The 18,349-nt window shown below is 41.5% G+C and overlaps 1 protein-coding gene across 1 annotated transcript; it reads right to left on the bottom strand.

Moving 5' to 3' along the window:
- Window positions 1–709: 709 nt before the first annotated feature.
- Window positions 710–15,469, bottom strand: LOC106057420 (expansin-YoaJ-like). Its single transcript, XM_013214592.2, has 7 exons — window positions 15,330–15,469; window positions 14,456–14,517; window positions 7,207–7,353; window positions 6,861–6,951; window positions 5,644–5,788; window positions 4,096–4,268; window positions 710–863 (listed from the first exon to the last, which is right to left on the bottom strand). The coding sequence occupies exons 1-7, from the start codon at window positions 15,382–15,384 to the stop codon at window positions 793–795; spliced, it is 744 nt and encodes a 247-aa protein (XP_013070046.2). The 5' UTR covers window positions 15,385–15,469; the 3' UTR covers window positions 710–792.
- Window positions 15,470–18,349: the final 2,880 nt, after the last annotated feature.

Here is an 18,349-nt window from a genome sequence, read left to right as displayed (position 1 = left end):
GCTAGTTTTTTTTTTCATACATTCTATGGTAATTAAAATTACTTCATTTTAAGTGTTTAATTAAAAGTATTATAACAGTGATCATCTTATCCCTTAAATGTTAAAAGGAATTCTTTTTTCATGCTAACACTTCACAAAGAGTAAGGCAATTGGTATACCTTCAGACCTGACACAGATCACTAGTACTTTTCAAATCTATTAGGTATAAAAATGTACACATGTACTTTTTAACAACAATAATCATACTTTTTTTTTATATCATTGCTGTAATTTATATTCTGACACATTCATTCTTTATGTTGCTGTTGCATAAAGTGACTGGCATTACTATATGTAAAATAATATTTGTTTTCAGATTAAGTTTTGCTGCAGCATTGATTTCTTATGTTGTGAATGTGTTTCCAATTTGCTTTATTTAGGCTTAGAAATGTTTTCTTGAACTATACCATGTCAAGTTTGAATTTGTAAGAAATTATTAAGAATTGTAATATTCAAAATTTTGTCTGAAGTAAATCAACTTCTATTTTAGACCTACGAATCAAAGAGGCTTGCAAATAAAGCTAATGGTTTTATTTGGCTAGCATAATGACAGACTCAACAATTCTGGGGTGGATTTGGGGGTGTTCTTGATAACTAATCTTTCACTGGATTTGCTGCTTTATTTTTCTTTCATTGTTTATGAGGAAAAAACAACAACGCATTTCTACTGCATTATTAGACATTTAAGCCAGGAACATGTCATTTAATTGTTGTAAACCACTGTATTTGATGTCTCATTAAATGATAGGGACATTATGCGCTTGGCAAAGAAGCATCAAAGGCAACTTGGACTTTTTGTAAACCTTCTAGAATGTGATCATTATCTGAAAATTAAAAACATTTCTATTTAATTATGTACTGTAAACATAACACCGTTCGTTTCAAAATATTTTTTAAAGTGATTCTAACGTAATGTATATTGATTGTTTCCTCTTGAAAAAGTACCGTATACTTTTGAATACCAGTTACAGATTTTGATGGTTGCTATAAATCTAGAGAATTCTAATTTGGGCTTTGGGCACTCCAGATCGCATACGTTCCTTCAAAAGTGAAGATATCTACACATATCCGTTAGTATTGCCGTACTTTGAGATTTAAGCTCTTTCTAAGTCATGTCGGGCTAAGGGACCATCAAGGAAACTATGATTTTCATTTTGATGAAACTCATTCAATTAGTTCGATATGTCCGGTTCAAAAGATACATCTGTGTAGGTCTAATCAGAATATGGTACTTTCAACTTGTGCATGCACTTACATATTTGACCTCAGCATAATTGTAGAGCTTCAGAAAACGTAAATGTTTGTCAAATGTTTCAGATGTTCCATCAGAGTTGATAATTTACCTCCTAGTCCAAACCTCCAACAGGACGACGGGGTATGGGAGCGAGCATGATTGAACCCGGGACCATCTATAAGTCCGATCGACAGTCCAGCGCACAAACCACACGACCTGGCAGCCATTAAGCATGTTGGTAACTAAATCTAGGGCAATGTGAAGCCTTCTCATTCACATTTGCTACAAAAATATTAATAGTCGCGTCGTTACAAAATAATCAACATTAACTATTAGATATCATTTAATAAATGAATTTTGCTACCTTGGATCCACATTTCAAGGTGACTTGTCTCTAGAAGAGGAGATACAAAAAAAAAACACATAAGGAAGGTCGCATCAATCTTCGCTAGACTCTGCCCAAGAGTTTGGGAAAACCAGCTCACCACAACGACCAAAATGGAGGTCTACAAGGCATGCGTTCTTAGCACGCTACTGTATGGTAGTGAGTCGTGGACTACCTACACAAAGCAAGAGAGAAAACTAAACTCATTCCACTTGCGCTTCCTTCAAATGATCTTAAAAATAACATGGAAAGAACGAGTGTGTAATAATGAGAACCGGCCCTCCCAGCATCTTAACAGTCCTCAGGCAACGCCGCCTGCGCTGGCTCGGACATGTTCACCAGATGGAGGACAATCGCATCCCGAAAATCATTCTGTAACGGGCAACTTGAGTCAGGCTCGAGAAAAACTGCTCGCCCCCATCTCCGTTACGTGGATGTGATAAAACGGGATTTAAAACCAGTGAAAATTAATACTGACCATTGGGAAGACATAGCTTTAGACCGCACTGGTTGGAGAGAGACGGTGACCAAGAAAGCTATGGATAGCGAGAAAACATGGGCCTCAACTCTTGAAGAAAAGCGTGCCACACGGAAAATGGTCAGCTCCTCTACCACCAAAGCTAAAGCCACTTTGACCTGCAATATATGTGGACGGGAGTGTCTCTCCAAAATAGGGCTCCACAGCCATATGAAAAAGTGTTCGAGATGAACCACAGTCGTTCTACGACTGAAGGGGGCCAATATTTATGCTAGTACAATTCTTTACCAATCTTCAAACAATCTGGCGCTTCAAACCACTTTCTTTTACAGAACAAGATTCGAATCTTTAACACGTCAGTCTATGCGATTCCAAGACACCGAAAATCACCAAAACAAATAGGGAAATGTATGTATGGAATACCGGTATAGAAAAACTCTAGACCCGATCGCTAACTTTTGTCTACGTCATCTATTGAGAAATAAGTGTCCCTAAAATATGTTAGCTATTAACTTATTGGAGAGAATCAATTAAAAAAGTGGTCGGTCAGCGTAGCTGAGGATACTGGAATGACATGGGAGCAGAAGAAGAAAATTGCTCAGAATCGAGTTCGGTGGACAGGTGTGGCTGCGGCTCTATGCTCCCCTGCGGGAGTTCACAGGAATAAGTAAACTATTCTATCTAATTTGACTTTGAAGACATTTTATTGTTCAACTTTAGTCTTTCAAACTGACGATTGTGAATAAGAAAAGCAAGGGAAGGAGGTAGGCCTATCCCTTTTAGGGATGCGCCGTATTTTAGTTTGCTGCTCCTCTTAGAACTCATCAGATATAGGCCTATATGCATTGAAGGGAATCGGGCTATGCACCTATTTAAACTTTGATTAAAAACTGTAACATTATTTTCAATGCACGGGCTCGTATACAGGATGGGTGCCTGGTCGCGCCTTTATATGCGCTTTAATGGACTTGTCAAAATGGTTCGAGCACCGCACACTGTCATCCACCCTCCGTAATGATCAGTATTATTATTTCTGAATAAACGTCCAACCTTTGTTTTTTTAACGTACAGGTTATTATACCACACTGATAGTATAGATATGGCGTAGACTATGTGTGTGCTAGTGTGTAGGCCTATGTATATATGCTTTTTTTTTGTGACGGTACGCACCGGTACGGCGTACCGGCACCTTTTCAATGTGGGTAAAAATATTAGACCTACTTTTCTTGTATTTTAACGTTTATAATTAATTTATTAGTAGTTAAAGGTTAGGCAATCCATCACTGAGAACCGGCACCTATTTTTTTTTTACAACAAAAAAAAAAGCACTGTATATATAAATACATATTGTTATAAACCTGGTGGTGGCACAGATGGGGGTGGTGGTGTGTGTGTGTAGTCAGCCGACGCAAATCGCCCCAGGCCAGCGCTAGATGAGCGGTCAACCGTGACGAGTTACGACGATCGGCCGAGACGAGTATCAACATGATGGTTCGGGAAGGATCGACATCGTGAACCGAGCTCAGGAGTGTCACGAGGGATGTAGTCATCTGACCACCCAGAATGGTCGAGCGACGTTCTGTTCGGTTCTAGAAGGCCAGCAGGGACCCTATATAAAGAGCGAAGGTATCAGAGACCAGTGACAACATCCCGATCTACAGTTCGTTACAACGGCTCAGTACAAGTCCGAGACGAGACAGAGAGACCAGTGCAAGAGTTGATACAGCGGAGAGATATTTGTACAGTCTTGTGTTACGTGCTGCCAATTGTACAGTATTGGCTGTTATTTATTGACATTAAACTATTACGTTATTTTCAAGCCCTGAGTTGTCAAGTTCTTACAGTTGGTGGTGTCGTTTGGTGCCATTTGCAGCGAGCCTGGATAGGGAGATTCGTAACAATATAAATATATGTAAATATAAATTATTTATTTACTTAAGTCTTTTCACCATAGCCTACCTATCCTGGGTATCATATCCTCAAGCACCTGACCATTGGCAGCCGTCATGCGAACTTTGATGGGACCATCGGCTATAGCTCCTCCGCCGCTCAAAAGCCAATAGCCATCGATGCTGTGTGTTAGCGTCTGCCATGCTCCATTTTTTTCAATTTGGACTCCGGTGATGGGTATTCTAATAGAAAATGTTAGATCATGTCATCAGATTGCAAGAGTTGAGAGGTAGAGGGTGGGGAAATTTTTTTTTTCACAATAATATAAAAACGAAAACGTGAGTGTGGAGTGCTATGCAGAGACACCTGGTTGACGTCAGTATAAAGTGTAACTTTGTCACGTGACAAAAAGACATCTTTGTCAGGCCATGTCATGGTGACATTAAGTATTGTTGTTGTTTTGTTTTTGTTGTTGTATATTGCTTACGTCTTTTGTTGTTGTTGTTGTATTTATAATTATGGAATTCTGCATAGCTCATGGCTATAATACAAGTTAGATAACATTAATAATCGGTAATAGAAAGATAATCGGTCAGAGTGTTATAAGATCAGCTGTCTTCATCGAGAAGTAGGCCTACATAGAAGTAAAACTCACAAAGCGCTGGTTGTGAATGTGTATGTGTTTCGTGAGTGAATGTTGTTCGAATTTTTCATCCATATTGTTTTTGTAAAGTAGTTACGCTGAGGTTCTCAATTGTAGTCAAACTGAATTTCCATTTGATTGGATCAATAAAATTATCTTATCTTATGGACACATCTCTCTTTCAACCAATGAAGCCGGGGACATTTCCCAAATGTTTCCTCTGACTCCATACATTGGCGTAACTGTGAAACAATTTGGTAGGACACACCCCGGGCAAATACCCTGCCCCGCCGTGGCGCCCGGTTGGAAACGATCGTGAGAGGGGACGATTATGCCAAAGGGTAGCAGAACCAAACTCCCGCGGGGGTGCCTAAGGGGTGCGAGAGCCTCTCCATTGCACTGTGCGGGGTTGTAAAAGAACTCCCACAGCCTTTGTCAACGTCCAGGCGCCGTCCCTCTTGGCGCCGTTTCTTAAATGGCGAGCCCCACATAGTCAACCTAGTAGGTAAAAGGAAAATAGCGAAGGCCCCGGTGTAGCGGCCTCCGGCCGCGTCTCTAGTCCGTGAGTGTCCGTGTCACTGGAAGTGAACGTCGATTAAAACACGAGTTTAACTCAAGTCTGACCCCCTGCCAGACAGAATGGTGTATACGAGGTGTAGCCTACACCGTTCATTCAGGTCGGTGAAAGGGAGCTCTTGTTCGCACTTGCTGGCCTTAGGGTTCCAGGTGAAATGCACAACTCTACACGACAATTTCAGATGGTAGGAAACACGCCAAATGTAGGCCTACACCGTGCAGGTAGAAAAAAAACTTAATGTTGAAATATTTGAATTCAACTTGCGTTTCTAATCTGCAACTTAATGTTGAAATATTTTAATTCATCTTGCGTTTCTAATCTGCAACTTAATGTTGAAATATTTGAATTCACCTTGCGTTTCTAATCTGCAACTTAATGTTGAAATATTTGAATTCACCTTGCGTTTCTAATCTGCAACTTGATGTACCAAGCATTGCTGCCTTGAAATGCATATTGAATAGTGCTAGATCCAACAGGGCATTGGACGGCTTGCATTGTGATATCCCAGCGGCCATCACCATCTAGAGCGAAGTCAACATCCCCTAGAAAACAAAAACACGTTAATTTAAAATTAAGTAAAAAAAAAAAATACTTCTTTAAAAAGCTCGATCGTTTATATTGAGTCAAATTTCATATTATTTTTAGTCAATCATTTACTTTATTTATATATTTTTTATAAATATAGGCTAACACTAATACATTTGTGCGATTGGAAGTATTTTTATGCTTATAGCATGCTTAGTGCGCTTTAGTCCAATTACTTTTTTAGACAAATATGGGGGGGGGGGGGAATCTGGTAGAAGGCTTCCGTGCTGGCAGATTTCAAAAGCAATTTTTTTTTAAAGTTGCTCGAGTCTGTCGAATTCCAACTCGAGCTTCCATGATGGAAGGCCGACGTGTTTAGCGACTGATCTTTTCAAATACTTTTAAAAATAGGTTTTATTAGTCTATTATAAGTTTAAAACTTTTAACAAACGACCTAATTCTATACTTTATTATGATTATTGTTACGGGTCGCCCGTTTCCAATAAAGTAGGCCTACATTTTCCATATAAAACAAAATTAATTAATTACAAAGTATTGATTAACTAATTTTTTTTCATTGATTCATGTGTTGTCATCGACAATGAGTAATTGTACAAAGTTTCAGCTTGATCCGAGATAGGGAGGTAGCAGAAATAACGTGTAAAAGATTTTGACCAAACAGCTAGGTAAAAAAGTGAACTAGATTTATAAAGTATTAATGTGATGTTTTTTTATTATTATTATTTTTCTTGCATCAACGGAACAATGTCACGTAAGGGCGGAGCTGTAAAGACATTAATAGGCATTTTAGTAGACTATCCTATATAGTTTTTGTTTTTAGATTATTTGAAAAGAAATTGTAATACAAGTCCCATCTCTTTCCCATAACCACGTCATTATGTATTTCCCCCACTATATTTGTAAATGCTAGCTCACACTATTTTTATTTTTAGTATAATTAGGTCTTGAGAAGAATTTCTCATTCTGTTTAGATTTCATATTTGCAAACAATATATGTTTTGAACCAAGAATAAATTACGTAAACAAAAACGAACAGTGTGATCTTAAGGAGACAGACAAGTTAGTTACCTTCATGACAAACTGGACACATATCTTTAACATAAACAATATGTTCCCCAACTATAGGATTGTTTCCAAGACCATGACCTGATCCAACAACCTTCAAATAAATATTTCTTGAACATGTTAGCTCAAATAAGAGAAAGTATTAAAATAGCATGTATAGGCCTACATAATATACCTAAGGCGATATACTTTAAAGTTCCACAATGAGCTCATTAGTATATCCTTTCTGTGTTTTTTGTTGCTTCATGTCTTGAAGGCCTGTCATAACACTACTTTGTAGTTTATAAAATGACGAATAAAATAAATGGTAGTTAAATGTTGTCTTTAAATAAATTGAATAAAATAAAACCTTTATACACATGCCACATGTCATAGAATTTAAAAATTGTGGTCTGTTAAGAGCAACTAGTGCGGAGATTTTCGGATCTGAAGCAGCCATCGGCAGAGGTCTTGCTATTTGGCAAGTTCCGTCCACTGTTTCTCCATAATAGGTGCCCTGTGTATAAAACAAAAGGTATCAGAGGAAACTTTCTAAAGAAAGAGGAAAAATTGTCAATGTTAACATTAACATGTTAGTGCGATGTGCGATTCCGACTGCCGTCACTTAAGTCAGGAGTTCGAACCCTTACCGCTGTCATCCTTTGCTTTCGTGCAGGATGTTTGAACTAGGACGCAATACTCTTCATTGCTGAAGAAACGTTTCTGACAAAACAAGTTGAATACATGACAAATGGGACACCTGAGATGAACTCCTATTGAAAAATCAGAGCAGGAAGGACTAGTCCTCCCGTAGTGCTCTGGCAAGAAACTTAGCCGTCCGGCGTAGTGCCTCATAGCTACCATACAAGTCGAGTGACTGCACAGGCAAGTCCCCCCTTAGCTCGCGGAGCTGGGGACACTCGTACAAGACATGCGACACTGTTTCGACGCTCTCTCCACAGTGACGGCATCGGGAGTCAAAGTTAGTGCGGAACCGGGCAAAGTATGCCCCAATAGGACAGTGTTCCGTCCTGCACTGCGCAACTATTGACTGCTCTGACCTCCTCAGTCGCCACCATGGATCGTCGCGATTTGGGTGACGCATGCGCTGCCAGACACCACGTGCTCTGTCGGATTCCTCCCAGGACTTTAACCACTTCTCATGAATGAGTGCTCGGATTTGTGCCGTTGCTTGTAAGTACGTGCTTGGTGCTTCGAGGTGTGTGGCTGCCATTGCACCCTCCCTTGCGAGGGCGTCTGCCGTTTCATTGCCCTTCACGCCGCAATGTGAAGGCGCCCACTGCATATAAACGACAGCTCCAATAGCTCGGCGGATGTTATCTGCGGCGCCGATTGCCTCTTCTATTACGGGCGACCCTCCCCCGCCGCCACCCATAACTAGGAGACTGGAGCGAGAGTCAGTGACCAACACCACCGTAGTGGCGCTAGTCTCGCGTTCGAGCATTCGGGCCCTAATGGCCTCGAACGCCCTAGTTATCCCTGTCAGTTCGGCATCCATGGAGCATGCAGCGTAGCCGCATGGACCAGAGAGCCTATCAGGTTCAGTCCGGTCGGGGTAGACAATAAGGGCCCCATACCCCGATCTATCGGGGTCCCTCATTACCGACCCATCGGTATAACAGAATATGGCATCTGATGGGTAGGACTTTATTGTAATGGATGCCAAATTTTGGAGAATGGCAGGTGTTAGTCGCCTCTTGGTGGCTCCCTCTTGCCCTAACAGGGACAGGTTTATTTGTGGGGCCGGCAATCTCCTCCACGGAGGGCACGTACTGATTCTCCTAATGGGAATTCTATCAGTGGAGAGTCCAGCTGTATTTGTCAAATTGGCCGCTATGTGTAGGAACGATCGCATTTTGATGCGGTTCCTCTCTCTCCACTGTCGCACTAAAATTGAGGTGGGTAGCCTAGAGTCGCCCCTTTTATAGCGCTCGTAGGCCGTAAGTACTGCCCTCTCCCTCCTAAGATATAAGGGTGCCACGTTTGTAAAAATTTCAGCAGCGTTTGTTGGGCTTGTCCTAAAGGTGCCACAAATGAACCGTAGAGCCTGTGCTTGTACCCGGTCGAGTGATTCGAGGGCAGTTTTACTAGCATATACTTGAACTGTATAGCTGTATTCGATTTGTGATCTGACTGCCCCTAGATACAATGTGCGTAGCATGTCAGCTTTGGCACCCCACTTTGTGCTGGCCAGCTTTCTTAATAACGCTAACTTCTCCGAGGCTTTTCGTTCAACTTCCTGGACGTGCTGGAGCATTGACAGTTTTCTATCCAGGGTCACCCCTAGATATTTTGGCGTATTTTCACGCTGGAGTCGCAGCCCACCGAGTTGAAGCTCGAATGGAGCCTTAAGGATGTCGATTCCTAGGCTGAACAGGGACCAGGTCGTTTTGGCAACGTTTATCTGAATCTGCCATTTGTCGCAATACGAGGAGATGGTATGGAGGTCTGCTTGAAGTGCCGCCTGAATTTGGTCGGCTTTCTTCCCGGTTGACCAGAGGACAATATCGTCAGCATATAGCAGTTTTTTGGACCGTAGTGAGCTGGGCAAATCATTAAGAAAGGCTATGAAAAGTGTACAGGACAGGGCGGAGCCCTGAGGCAGGCCATTAAGTTGTTGTTTTGGCTTGCTAAGGGAGTGCTGGTATTTTGTACGTGTGCTCCTCCCTGACAGAAAGGATTGTATCCAATTGTATATCTTGCCCCGCACACCCATAGCTCTTAGCTTAAGATAGAGGCCTTGCTTCCACACACGATCGTAGGCCTGTTTTAGGTCTATGAACACCGCGTATGTGCTCTCGGACCTCTGGAACCCGTCGGCCACCTCCTGTGCGAATGTCGTGACCTGATCGATCGGGCTCAAGCCTGCCCTAAAGCCGGCCTGTTCTGGCGCCAGGATACCGGCACTCTCAAAGCACCAAACTAGCCGCTCGTTAACCATTCGCTCAGCAACTTTGCCAAGGGTTGAGGTTAGTGAAATGGGTCTGTAGGACTCCACGTTAGTCGCGTCTTTTCCCTTCTTAAGGACTGGCACAATGACAGCACTCTTCCAGGCCCCGGGCAGTCTGGACTCTGCCCAGGTTCGATTCATAAACTCCAGGAGTTTATCTCTCGCAATGCCCCCAAGGTGTTTTACCATCTCGGGGGTAACCTTGTCTGGCCCCGGAGCTTTTCGATTTTTGCACTTAGCAATCGCTCTGTCCAGCTCAGCACGACAGAAGGGCGCGTTGCACGTTGCTTGGCTTTCCGGCTCATCAGGCTCCCTCTCGAGCCTCTTACGTTCTTTGTTGAGGGCTTTGGACGTGGCAGACTTCTTTTCGGGCTTGCTGATTTTAGCAAAATGTCGATTCAACAAGCCGGCCATTTTGGTTACCGTCGAGACCGGCCCTCCGGGTGACAATAGAGGGGCAGCCGTTCGCGCTGTGTCTTTGGCCTCTAGGTTTCGCAGAAGACGCCAGGCTTTCGAGGTATCCCGAAGATCCATCCCGGCGCAGGCAGCGTTCCAATGGTCCGACCGGACGCGTCGGGCCAGTTCACTCGTGGCTCTGCAGAGCCGATTGTACTCCCGCCGGATTTCAGGGGTACCCTTCCGTTCAGCAAGCCTCCGGGCTCGCTTACGTCTCAGGACCAGCTTATTCAATTCCTGAGACCACACGCGTTTCTGCCTTACGCCAGGATAAGTCCGCGGGACAAACCTCTTGGCCGCACCCAACATAGCTGCTGTTATTTCGCCGTATATGATGTCAACGTCCCTATCCTCCACTGCAATATTCATAAGGGCAGTGTTGACTGCTGCCTCGTAGGCTGGCCAGTTCGCCTTGGTGTAACTCCATCTACGCGGGGCTTTTGGGGTTACACCACTGGCCTCTGAGAGGGCAATTGTGACTAATATGGGTCTATGGTCACTTCCAATGTCATCTAGGACTTGAAATTGAGTATGTGATTCTAGGTTAGCTGTAATTAGAGTAAGGTCTGGTCTAGATTGGCTGCCATTTCCGGTATGGTATAGAGTTGGGGGAGTATGTTTATTTTGCAGACAGAACAAATTAGAATTATTTAGCAGTTCATGAATTTTATGTCCCGATGAGTCGGTTGAATCATAGCCCCACTGCTGAGACTTAGCATTAAAGTCTCCTGCGATGACGTTGTGAGTATTGATATTAGTACAGTCATATTCGAGACTAATTTCATGCTTAGGGGGGTTATACAAATTAGTTATCGTGAGTTTGCGCCCTAATTTATGTATCTCGAGGGTGATGGCGTCGGTACGCCCATGCACTCGTGGACCGGGGACTTGTGTAGCAACCAGATTGTTGCGTACATAAGTGATGAGCCCCCGGCAGTCTGTGCATTTGCACTTAAATGCGGTATAACCGGTGATACTGGCATTACGTTTGCCAGTTAGTGTCTCTTGTAGTAAGGCCACATCTATTGCCCTCTCGTGGAGGAGTTTTGAGAGCTCTAACACCTTTGGGATGACCCCGCAGATGTTAATTTGTAAGATCAGGAGGGACCTAGTGTTTATGGGCTTAGTCCCTGGAGTGGGTTGAATCCCACTAGTGTCAATTTGGGTTGTTTGGGGGCCGGAGGCTCCCGTCACTATTTCGCTTCCAGTCATATTTGCCTGCGGTGTATCTAGGTCCGCAGGAGGTTGTGGCAGACTTCCATCAACCTTCTTCGAATCGGACCTCCGAAGGAGGTACGAATGCAGTGTTCGTTGAGAAGAGGACTTAGGTGGAGGAATTTTAGCTGACTTTTCACGACCTGACAAATTCCCCCTCATCGAGGTCGCGGGGCGACTAGTAGCTGACTTTTCGTGTCCAGGCCTGACGCCCACTACCCGGCGCACGGAGCCTGTTCGGGTCTGCTCGTGCCCGCTTTTTACTGTGTCTGTGTCAATCATGGTTGTATGGTTAAGGCCGTTGGCGGCCTTAGTTACTGCTCTAATGCAGCAGCGTGCATGGCCTATACTTGTGTCGCCACTAAGGGCAAGGCAGAGACCTGCCCAAGCAATCACCGCCACAGATTGGCATATAAGTTTCCTGCAGGGCAGGAGTGGGGTGGCACGCGTTTCTCGATATTCCCAGTGTCAGAGTCGCCATTGGTCGCGGCGGATTCCTCCACTAGCGCGCCAGGGAACGGGCTAGATAGAGCCTAGCTCGTGGACGCCAACCGGTCCGCCCGACGCAGCCCGCTAAGGCCGCGCCAGTCAGTCCAGTCTTTGCCCAAAGAGAGACCCGCGAATCAGCCGAGCCCCAGGAGAACCCGACCAACCCTCGAGTTGGTGTCCAGCGCTATCCGCTTTTCGGAGAACCCGTGGTCTCTTACTAACCGTTGCCCCGGGGCCCCACAGGGGGGGGCTGGACATAACCCCTTTGAGTTCCTTTTACACTTGCCGGCTGCTCATTCATCAGCGGCAAGCAACCAGTACCCTTGGCCACTCCCAAAGAGCGGAGTGTTCACGCGGCGACCACGATGAGGTGGTACTGGAACGCCGCGAAAAAATGGGACACCAGGAACGATCTCTTTTCAACATGACATGTGAATACAATTCATTTTAATGGTCTTTTTATGATTGGCATAGTTTGACTGTTTCACATCTTAACCAACTTACAGCACAAATATAAGTATATAATATATACTTATCTTTTTGTTCAATAAAAATTCTACTAGAATGCTATAATAGCTGACATGTAGGCCTAGTATTGTTTCTCTAGTGAACCGTAACATTCACTATTTGATTTTGTTTAAAATTAGGGCCTAATTAAAATAAAAATACCAATAATGAAATAAAAGACCATAGATAAAATATTTACGTCATCTCCTAGATCATTGATGCCCAAAGTACGTGGTTCCATTCGGCCCGCCGAAATGTCGGCACAAAAAGTAGAAAATCGTCCCCCCTTAAAAAAAGATGAAAATGTATCTTTACCTTCGTTAGGGCCCTCACCTTTTCTCTGGTCGATTGGTACCATGACCTTTAACGAGTGTGCGTTTATGAGTTTATGAAATGAAACTTTGAATGTAGAATCTACCCGGAAAAGTTAATGGATTTTTTTTGTGGAACATGAAAATAAACCAACATGTTTGTTTTGTAAAGAAAGTCTCCAGGGCTGTTTCAAAGTCAACAACAACATATACAGCGACATTATAAAACAAATATGAAGGCCTTCTTCATTTAAGCCGCGTATAAAAGATAGGTTAAACAATGCTTAGAGATTGGAGGATCGATTAGAAATTTACCAAAAAGAGACAAGAAAATAAGTTGGTGGTAAATGTATCTACAATGTTGCTCACATTTTAAGTAGAGAAATGAAGCCATTTTTAGACGCGTAAAAATGATAGACTTTAAATAATCCATTAGTTAATGCATGGAACTATGGTTAATGTGACTACTTGATCCAATAATTTTAAATAGTTTCAGGTGAATTTTGATTTCATTTTTTGTGTACCTTGTTGTTGATGTGGCCCGCGACACACGTGTCGAAAGTTAAAATGGCCTGCAGGTCGAATTAGGTTGAGCATCACTGTCCTAGATAAATTGCCTTATTAAGCGACGAGCTCTATCTGCTTGAAGCTCCCGTTTCTAGATTCTAGAGGGGCCAAGTATCTGCCTTCACCATTTCACATCCGTAACAGCTGTTTCGTCGGGCTTAGCATCTATGGCACACGAGCAGACCAGGTGCTATCATTTGGTTGACAACAGAGCTGTTTGAGACTCTTGCTGTTTATGAGTGTTTTTTTACTTTTACTATATTCGAATAGCCAAATTATTTCAATCATAAAAAGGCCATTAAATAATTGTTTATTCTACGTATCACATTAGCAATAGTTGGGATCTTTGCTAATGTCCCATTAGTTATATATATTCTTTTTTTTTTTGGGGGGGGGGGGAAAGGCGTAAATAGGCCTATGTCCAATGGCAACCTGGCTTAACAAAATTTTGAACCTGTATTACTATTACTTTGATAACAACATGAAGGAAATGGGGACCAAGGTTACTTGTGGAAGCTTATAAAAACGGACTCGGTCCAAAAAAAATAAATGACTAACCTCGTTTTAAAATCGAGGTTAGCTTGAATCAATCGGTGGTAGCCTTACATCAAGTGTTAAGTGTAGGCAGGGCCGGCCTTAGCCATAGGCAATAATGGGCAGCCGCATAGGGCCCCCGACTGGTGGGAACCTCGCACAGGAAAAAATAGCAGAACCCTTTGGGTATATGTGGCTGTGCCTACTAGCCTAAATCTAGGTCTCTACTATGATTCAAGGTTTATTCGCAAATGTTTATATCTACTTGTTAGACCTACGTATGTTTGAAGACCATTGTTTCTTCCTTCTGGTGAAATGTTGGATCGTTATTTCTACTCTGGGGATCATGAATCTTACATGAAGCACTTTAGTGCACAGTCGGCGTTATAGGAATTAACTTATTTGTTGATTTGGATACAGGACGGTTTATAATTCATTGGGTATTTTTAGGTCTTTATTTTTGGCTTTTCTATTTCAGTTGGGGCCTCCCTCTTCACTGCGACTATAATAGGGTCTTCAATTACCTGCCTGCACCGTGGACAGGCACACTATAGTTGGTATTTACTCACATCTCCTTTGTAGCTTTTAGTAAACAAATCCAAAATTGCTTGATTTTTAACTCCTGGTTGTGCTGAAACGAATTTAAGATAAAGACTCGACTAAAAGTAAAAATGATAACTTATGTAGTTTACTACACCAATAATCATTATTTTTCAACACTTATTAAAGTGTAAATCCTGGTTTAATTTTCTACAGAGGACATCGAAGGCCTACTCACTAGTGGCCTAAGGATAAAGTAGGAGAGACTTGGATTTTTAGGACTCCCCGAAGTCTACTTAACTCTATTGGATAGGTATCTGATATTTGTTGGGGCAGTCTTAATGCTTGCTCATTGGTTTGTAGCTCCAATTAAACCGCTAGAGGGGAGCGACTTAATATAAAAATAAGATTATACAGATATTCAACTAATTTTGTTTACAAACTATGATTTCTACATAAAAATTGGACCTTCCCCCCCACTCAAATGGTTTGGGTGAGGATATGTAATCGCCCCCCCCCCAACCGAATCGGTCAACATACCAGAAGGGGAACAATATATTATAAAGATTGGTGAAAATATCAATGAGTAGCTTTTATAAACATGTAACTTATTATATTAACAAACTCTGATTTCTGTAAAAAAAATTGCCCCCCCCCCGACTCGAAAGTTTAGAGTTGGGTATTTGTGAAATGTTTTTTATGGTAGGGTTGAACCGCAAATGTCTGTAGTTTTCTTGAGCTTTTTTAATCTGACTGAAGAGGGCCATATAGATATTTAAACAATATTATATAATCTGGCTAAACTAGCCCAGATGATAAATACAATTATCTATCACTAAAATGAATGTCAACAATAATGTGTTTATTTAACGTATGCAGGATATATTAAAAGGCTAAACTTACATTGTGTGAATGTCAAAAATCCAAGTAAATGGGAGACGAAAATGATTTTCAACATTTTAACATTTCAAGTCAGCTGTTTAACCTTACTTTAACTATTTATTTTCTTATCAGCATCTTGATCTATATTTTTTTCATGATTCATTTTGATTTTTTTTTCTATATTTAAAGATTACATTTCACCTTCACCTTCATCTGCCCCTTATGTTGAACCTTTGGGGCGTTACACATGATCTGTTGACCATCTTTCTCCATTCATTTTTGTCTTTTGATTTAAATAAGATCTCTTAGACTGTTAAATTCTAATTGAGGAGTGGCTATAGCCCTTGTGCAACAAATGGCGCATTTTACGGTTACAAGTGGCGCACAATTATGTTTACCCGTAAAAAGAAAAACCCTTTCTCTGACGATATAGAAATGGTTAAGCCATATTTTCAAAAATGTTCGAATGGTGTTGGTGATAAAATAAATAAATAAGGGAAATAAAAATCGCTCTCTTTCACTTCAGATGATTGAAGGATGCATGGAATGACCGTGTCAATGCATGTTTCTTTTATCCTTAGCCTTTGACGAATCTGCTGACATTTGTGATGTTGTCAGGTGAAGCATTTTTATAAGAGTAATTGATGATATTTTAACAGGGTCAATCCTATTTGAGAAAATCATGTCTAGAAAATTTGCAAACAGTTCTAGAAAACACCTCTGAGTCTGTACTGATGAAGCACTGTCCATGACTGGTAGAGTGACATTTTAGAGTTGGTAGAACTGTAACCTTGCCCGTAATGTGTTTAGCTAGTTCTCTTCTAAATAATTCCATATTCTAAGAGCCTCTACAATGAAAACTTTGAATACGCTGCATGATATTAATTGAAAATTGTGTGAACGAAATTAAAGCAAGCGATTTGTAACAATTTAGATAAATTAGAGTACATCGGAACTCTTAGAAATATGGCAATGTTATCCTTCGCTGTAAAGTGTGTTTGCTGTTTAAAAAACAAGTTCTTAGACGATTCAAGAAATTGACAAATATTGTACATGATTTTCAAGAAGAGAAATATTTTCCAGAACAAAGAAACTTTAACCAGAGTTATGCCTGTCACTTCGGCTCAACATACAGATGCGAATTAGCAAAGTCAAAATCACATTAAAGCTATTTACGATGATCGTGTTTGTAAGTAAAATTATGTAAAAAAAAAATTGACAACGAATAAATTGAAGGAAATAGTTTGGTGGTAGGCTACTATAAATTTGAACTTTCCACAGGATTCATACAATTGTCAAACTTGTCTTTTGCATGGTCACAACCAGGAGGAAAACAAAAGGAATCTTCATGTCTATTTCAAACATAACATTCGTAAAGAGGAATTATAATAATACTTTAAGTCTCTAAAAAATGAGAATCGTTACAAAAATATATTTATTTTGTTATTAGAAGTAATTAATCTACCAAAGCGTAGGCCTAATTGTATTTTAAAGCAAAAGGTTATCACCCCCGAATTCTTTCCGCTGTCATTATTATTAATATTTTATTTTAAATGTTATTCTTTAAATACATTGTAGGGCCTATATGGATCAAGCTTAGATAAGATGGGATAGACCATCTGTGTCTGCGTATGTTTATGTTTACGAGAAATAGATATATAAATTAAAGCTTAAAAAAACGTAGAGCGTTCACATTTAACACTTCCTTAGATTATAGCTAGGAGTTTATCCATGGTTTATTCAATAAAATTGAAATGTAGACTATTCGTAGGCCTACTAAGTCCTTAACATTACATTTATTACTGTCTGTTTACCTGACAGTAGCCTATATAATAATAGCAAGATTTGTCTACACTCACACTCTTCACTTAGAGATTCGATCTTGGACTAATTTGTTCCCAAATTTAATTTTTGTAAATTCCACATTCTTTTGGGGGCACAGTTTTGTTCTTAGTTTTTAACACACTATGACGCTTTCGTTGCATTATACATATATAAGACATAGACCTAACTCCCCGTAGAATAGTCGTTACGAAATCGACTATTAGCTATTTTACGAAGTCGACTAACTGCTTTTTAAAGAAAGTTTAGGCGTAACCTTGCTTTAACTGACATAGAAGAGAGCTCCTGGTTGCAGGCGGCTTCGGAACGAGACAGCTGGAGATCTTGTACAAAAGCCGCGGATACACAAATCAAAAGAAATTCCAATACCGAGGACGAACAGACCTAGACGGCGAAAAGAGAATATAATTTGACCACCGGCAGACAGTGGTTATGTCAGCGCTTGATGTAAAATATTAGCTTGCTGCTGGGGTTGCATAGCGTTATGGAGTGTGTGTGTGTGTGTGTTTGTGCGTTTCTAATGTGACGGCTGCAGAAAAGAGTGTGGGACAATAGGGCCTACCTTGCTGGCTAACTATACCAAAGCCTTAATCTACCGGACATGTGTTATGAGCACTCTGCTATATGGAAGTGAAACATGGTCAACCTACTCATGGCAGGAAAAAAGCTAAATATCTTCCACCTCCGATGCCTAAGGCGGATTTTTAAAATAAAGTGACAAGATAAAATAACCAATGAGGAAGTACTACGATTTAAGAGCAGGAAGCCAAGACATCCACTCCGCTATCAGCAGAAGACACCTTGGCTGGCTTGGTCACGTTCATGGAATGACACCAGGTTTACTTCCACAAGACATCCTGTATGGGATCTAACAGAAGGCAGGAGTGTCACTGGTCGTCCACTTTTAAGGTATACTGACGTATGCAAACGCGACATGAAGCTCTTCAGAGTCGACAGCTGGGAAAAAGTGGCACTGGATAGATCCACATGGAGAGCGTGCATAAAGGAAGGGTCCAAGATTGCAGATGCCATATACAACAGTAGTAGAAAGAAGGGTGAAAATGAAACGGCGCCTGGTGATTACATATGCCCAACCTGTGACCGCTGCTGTGCATCAAGGATTAGCCTCTTTAGTCACACAAGAAGTTGCAAAGGGAAAGGATCGTCTCTCGAGACGTAAAATGCCACGGAGGTGGGAA

The sequence above is a fragment of the Biomphalaria glabrata genome, chromosome 13 (assembly GCF_947242115.1).
Source record: "Biomphalaria glabrata chromosome 13, xgBioGlab47.1, whole genome shotgun sequence".
In the NCBI taxonomy this organism is placed as follows: Eukaryota; Metazoa; Mollusca; class Gastropoda; family Planorbidae; genus Biomphalaria; species Biomphalaria glabrata.
The sequence above is the reverse complement of the archived record's forward strand: the minus strand, read 5'-3'. Positions and strand labels throughout refer to the sequence as shown.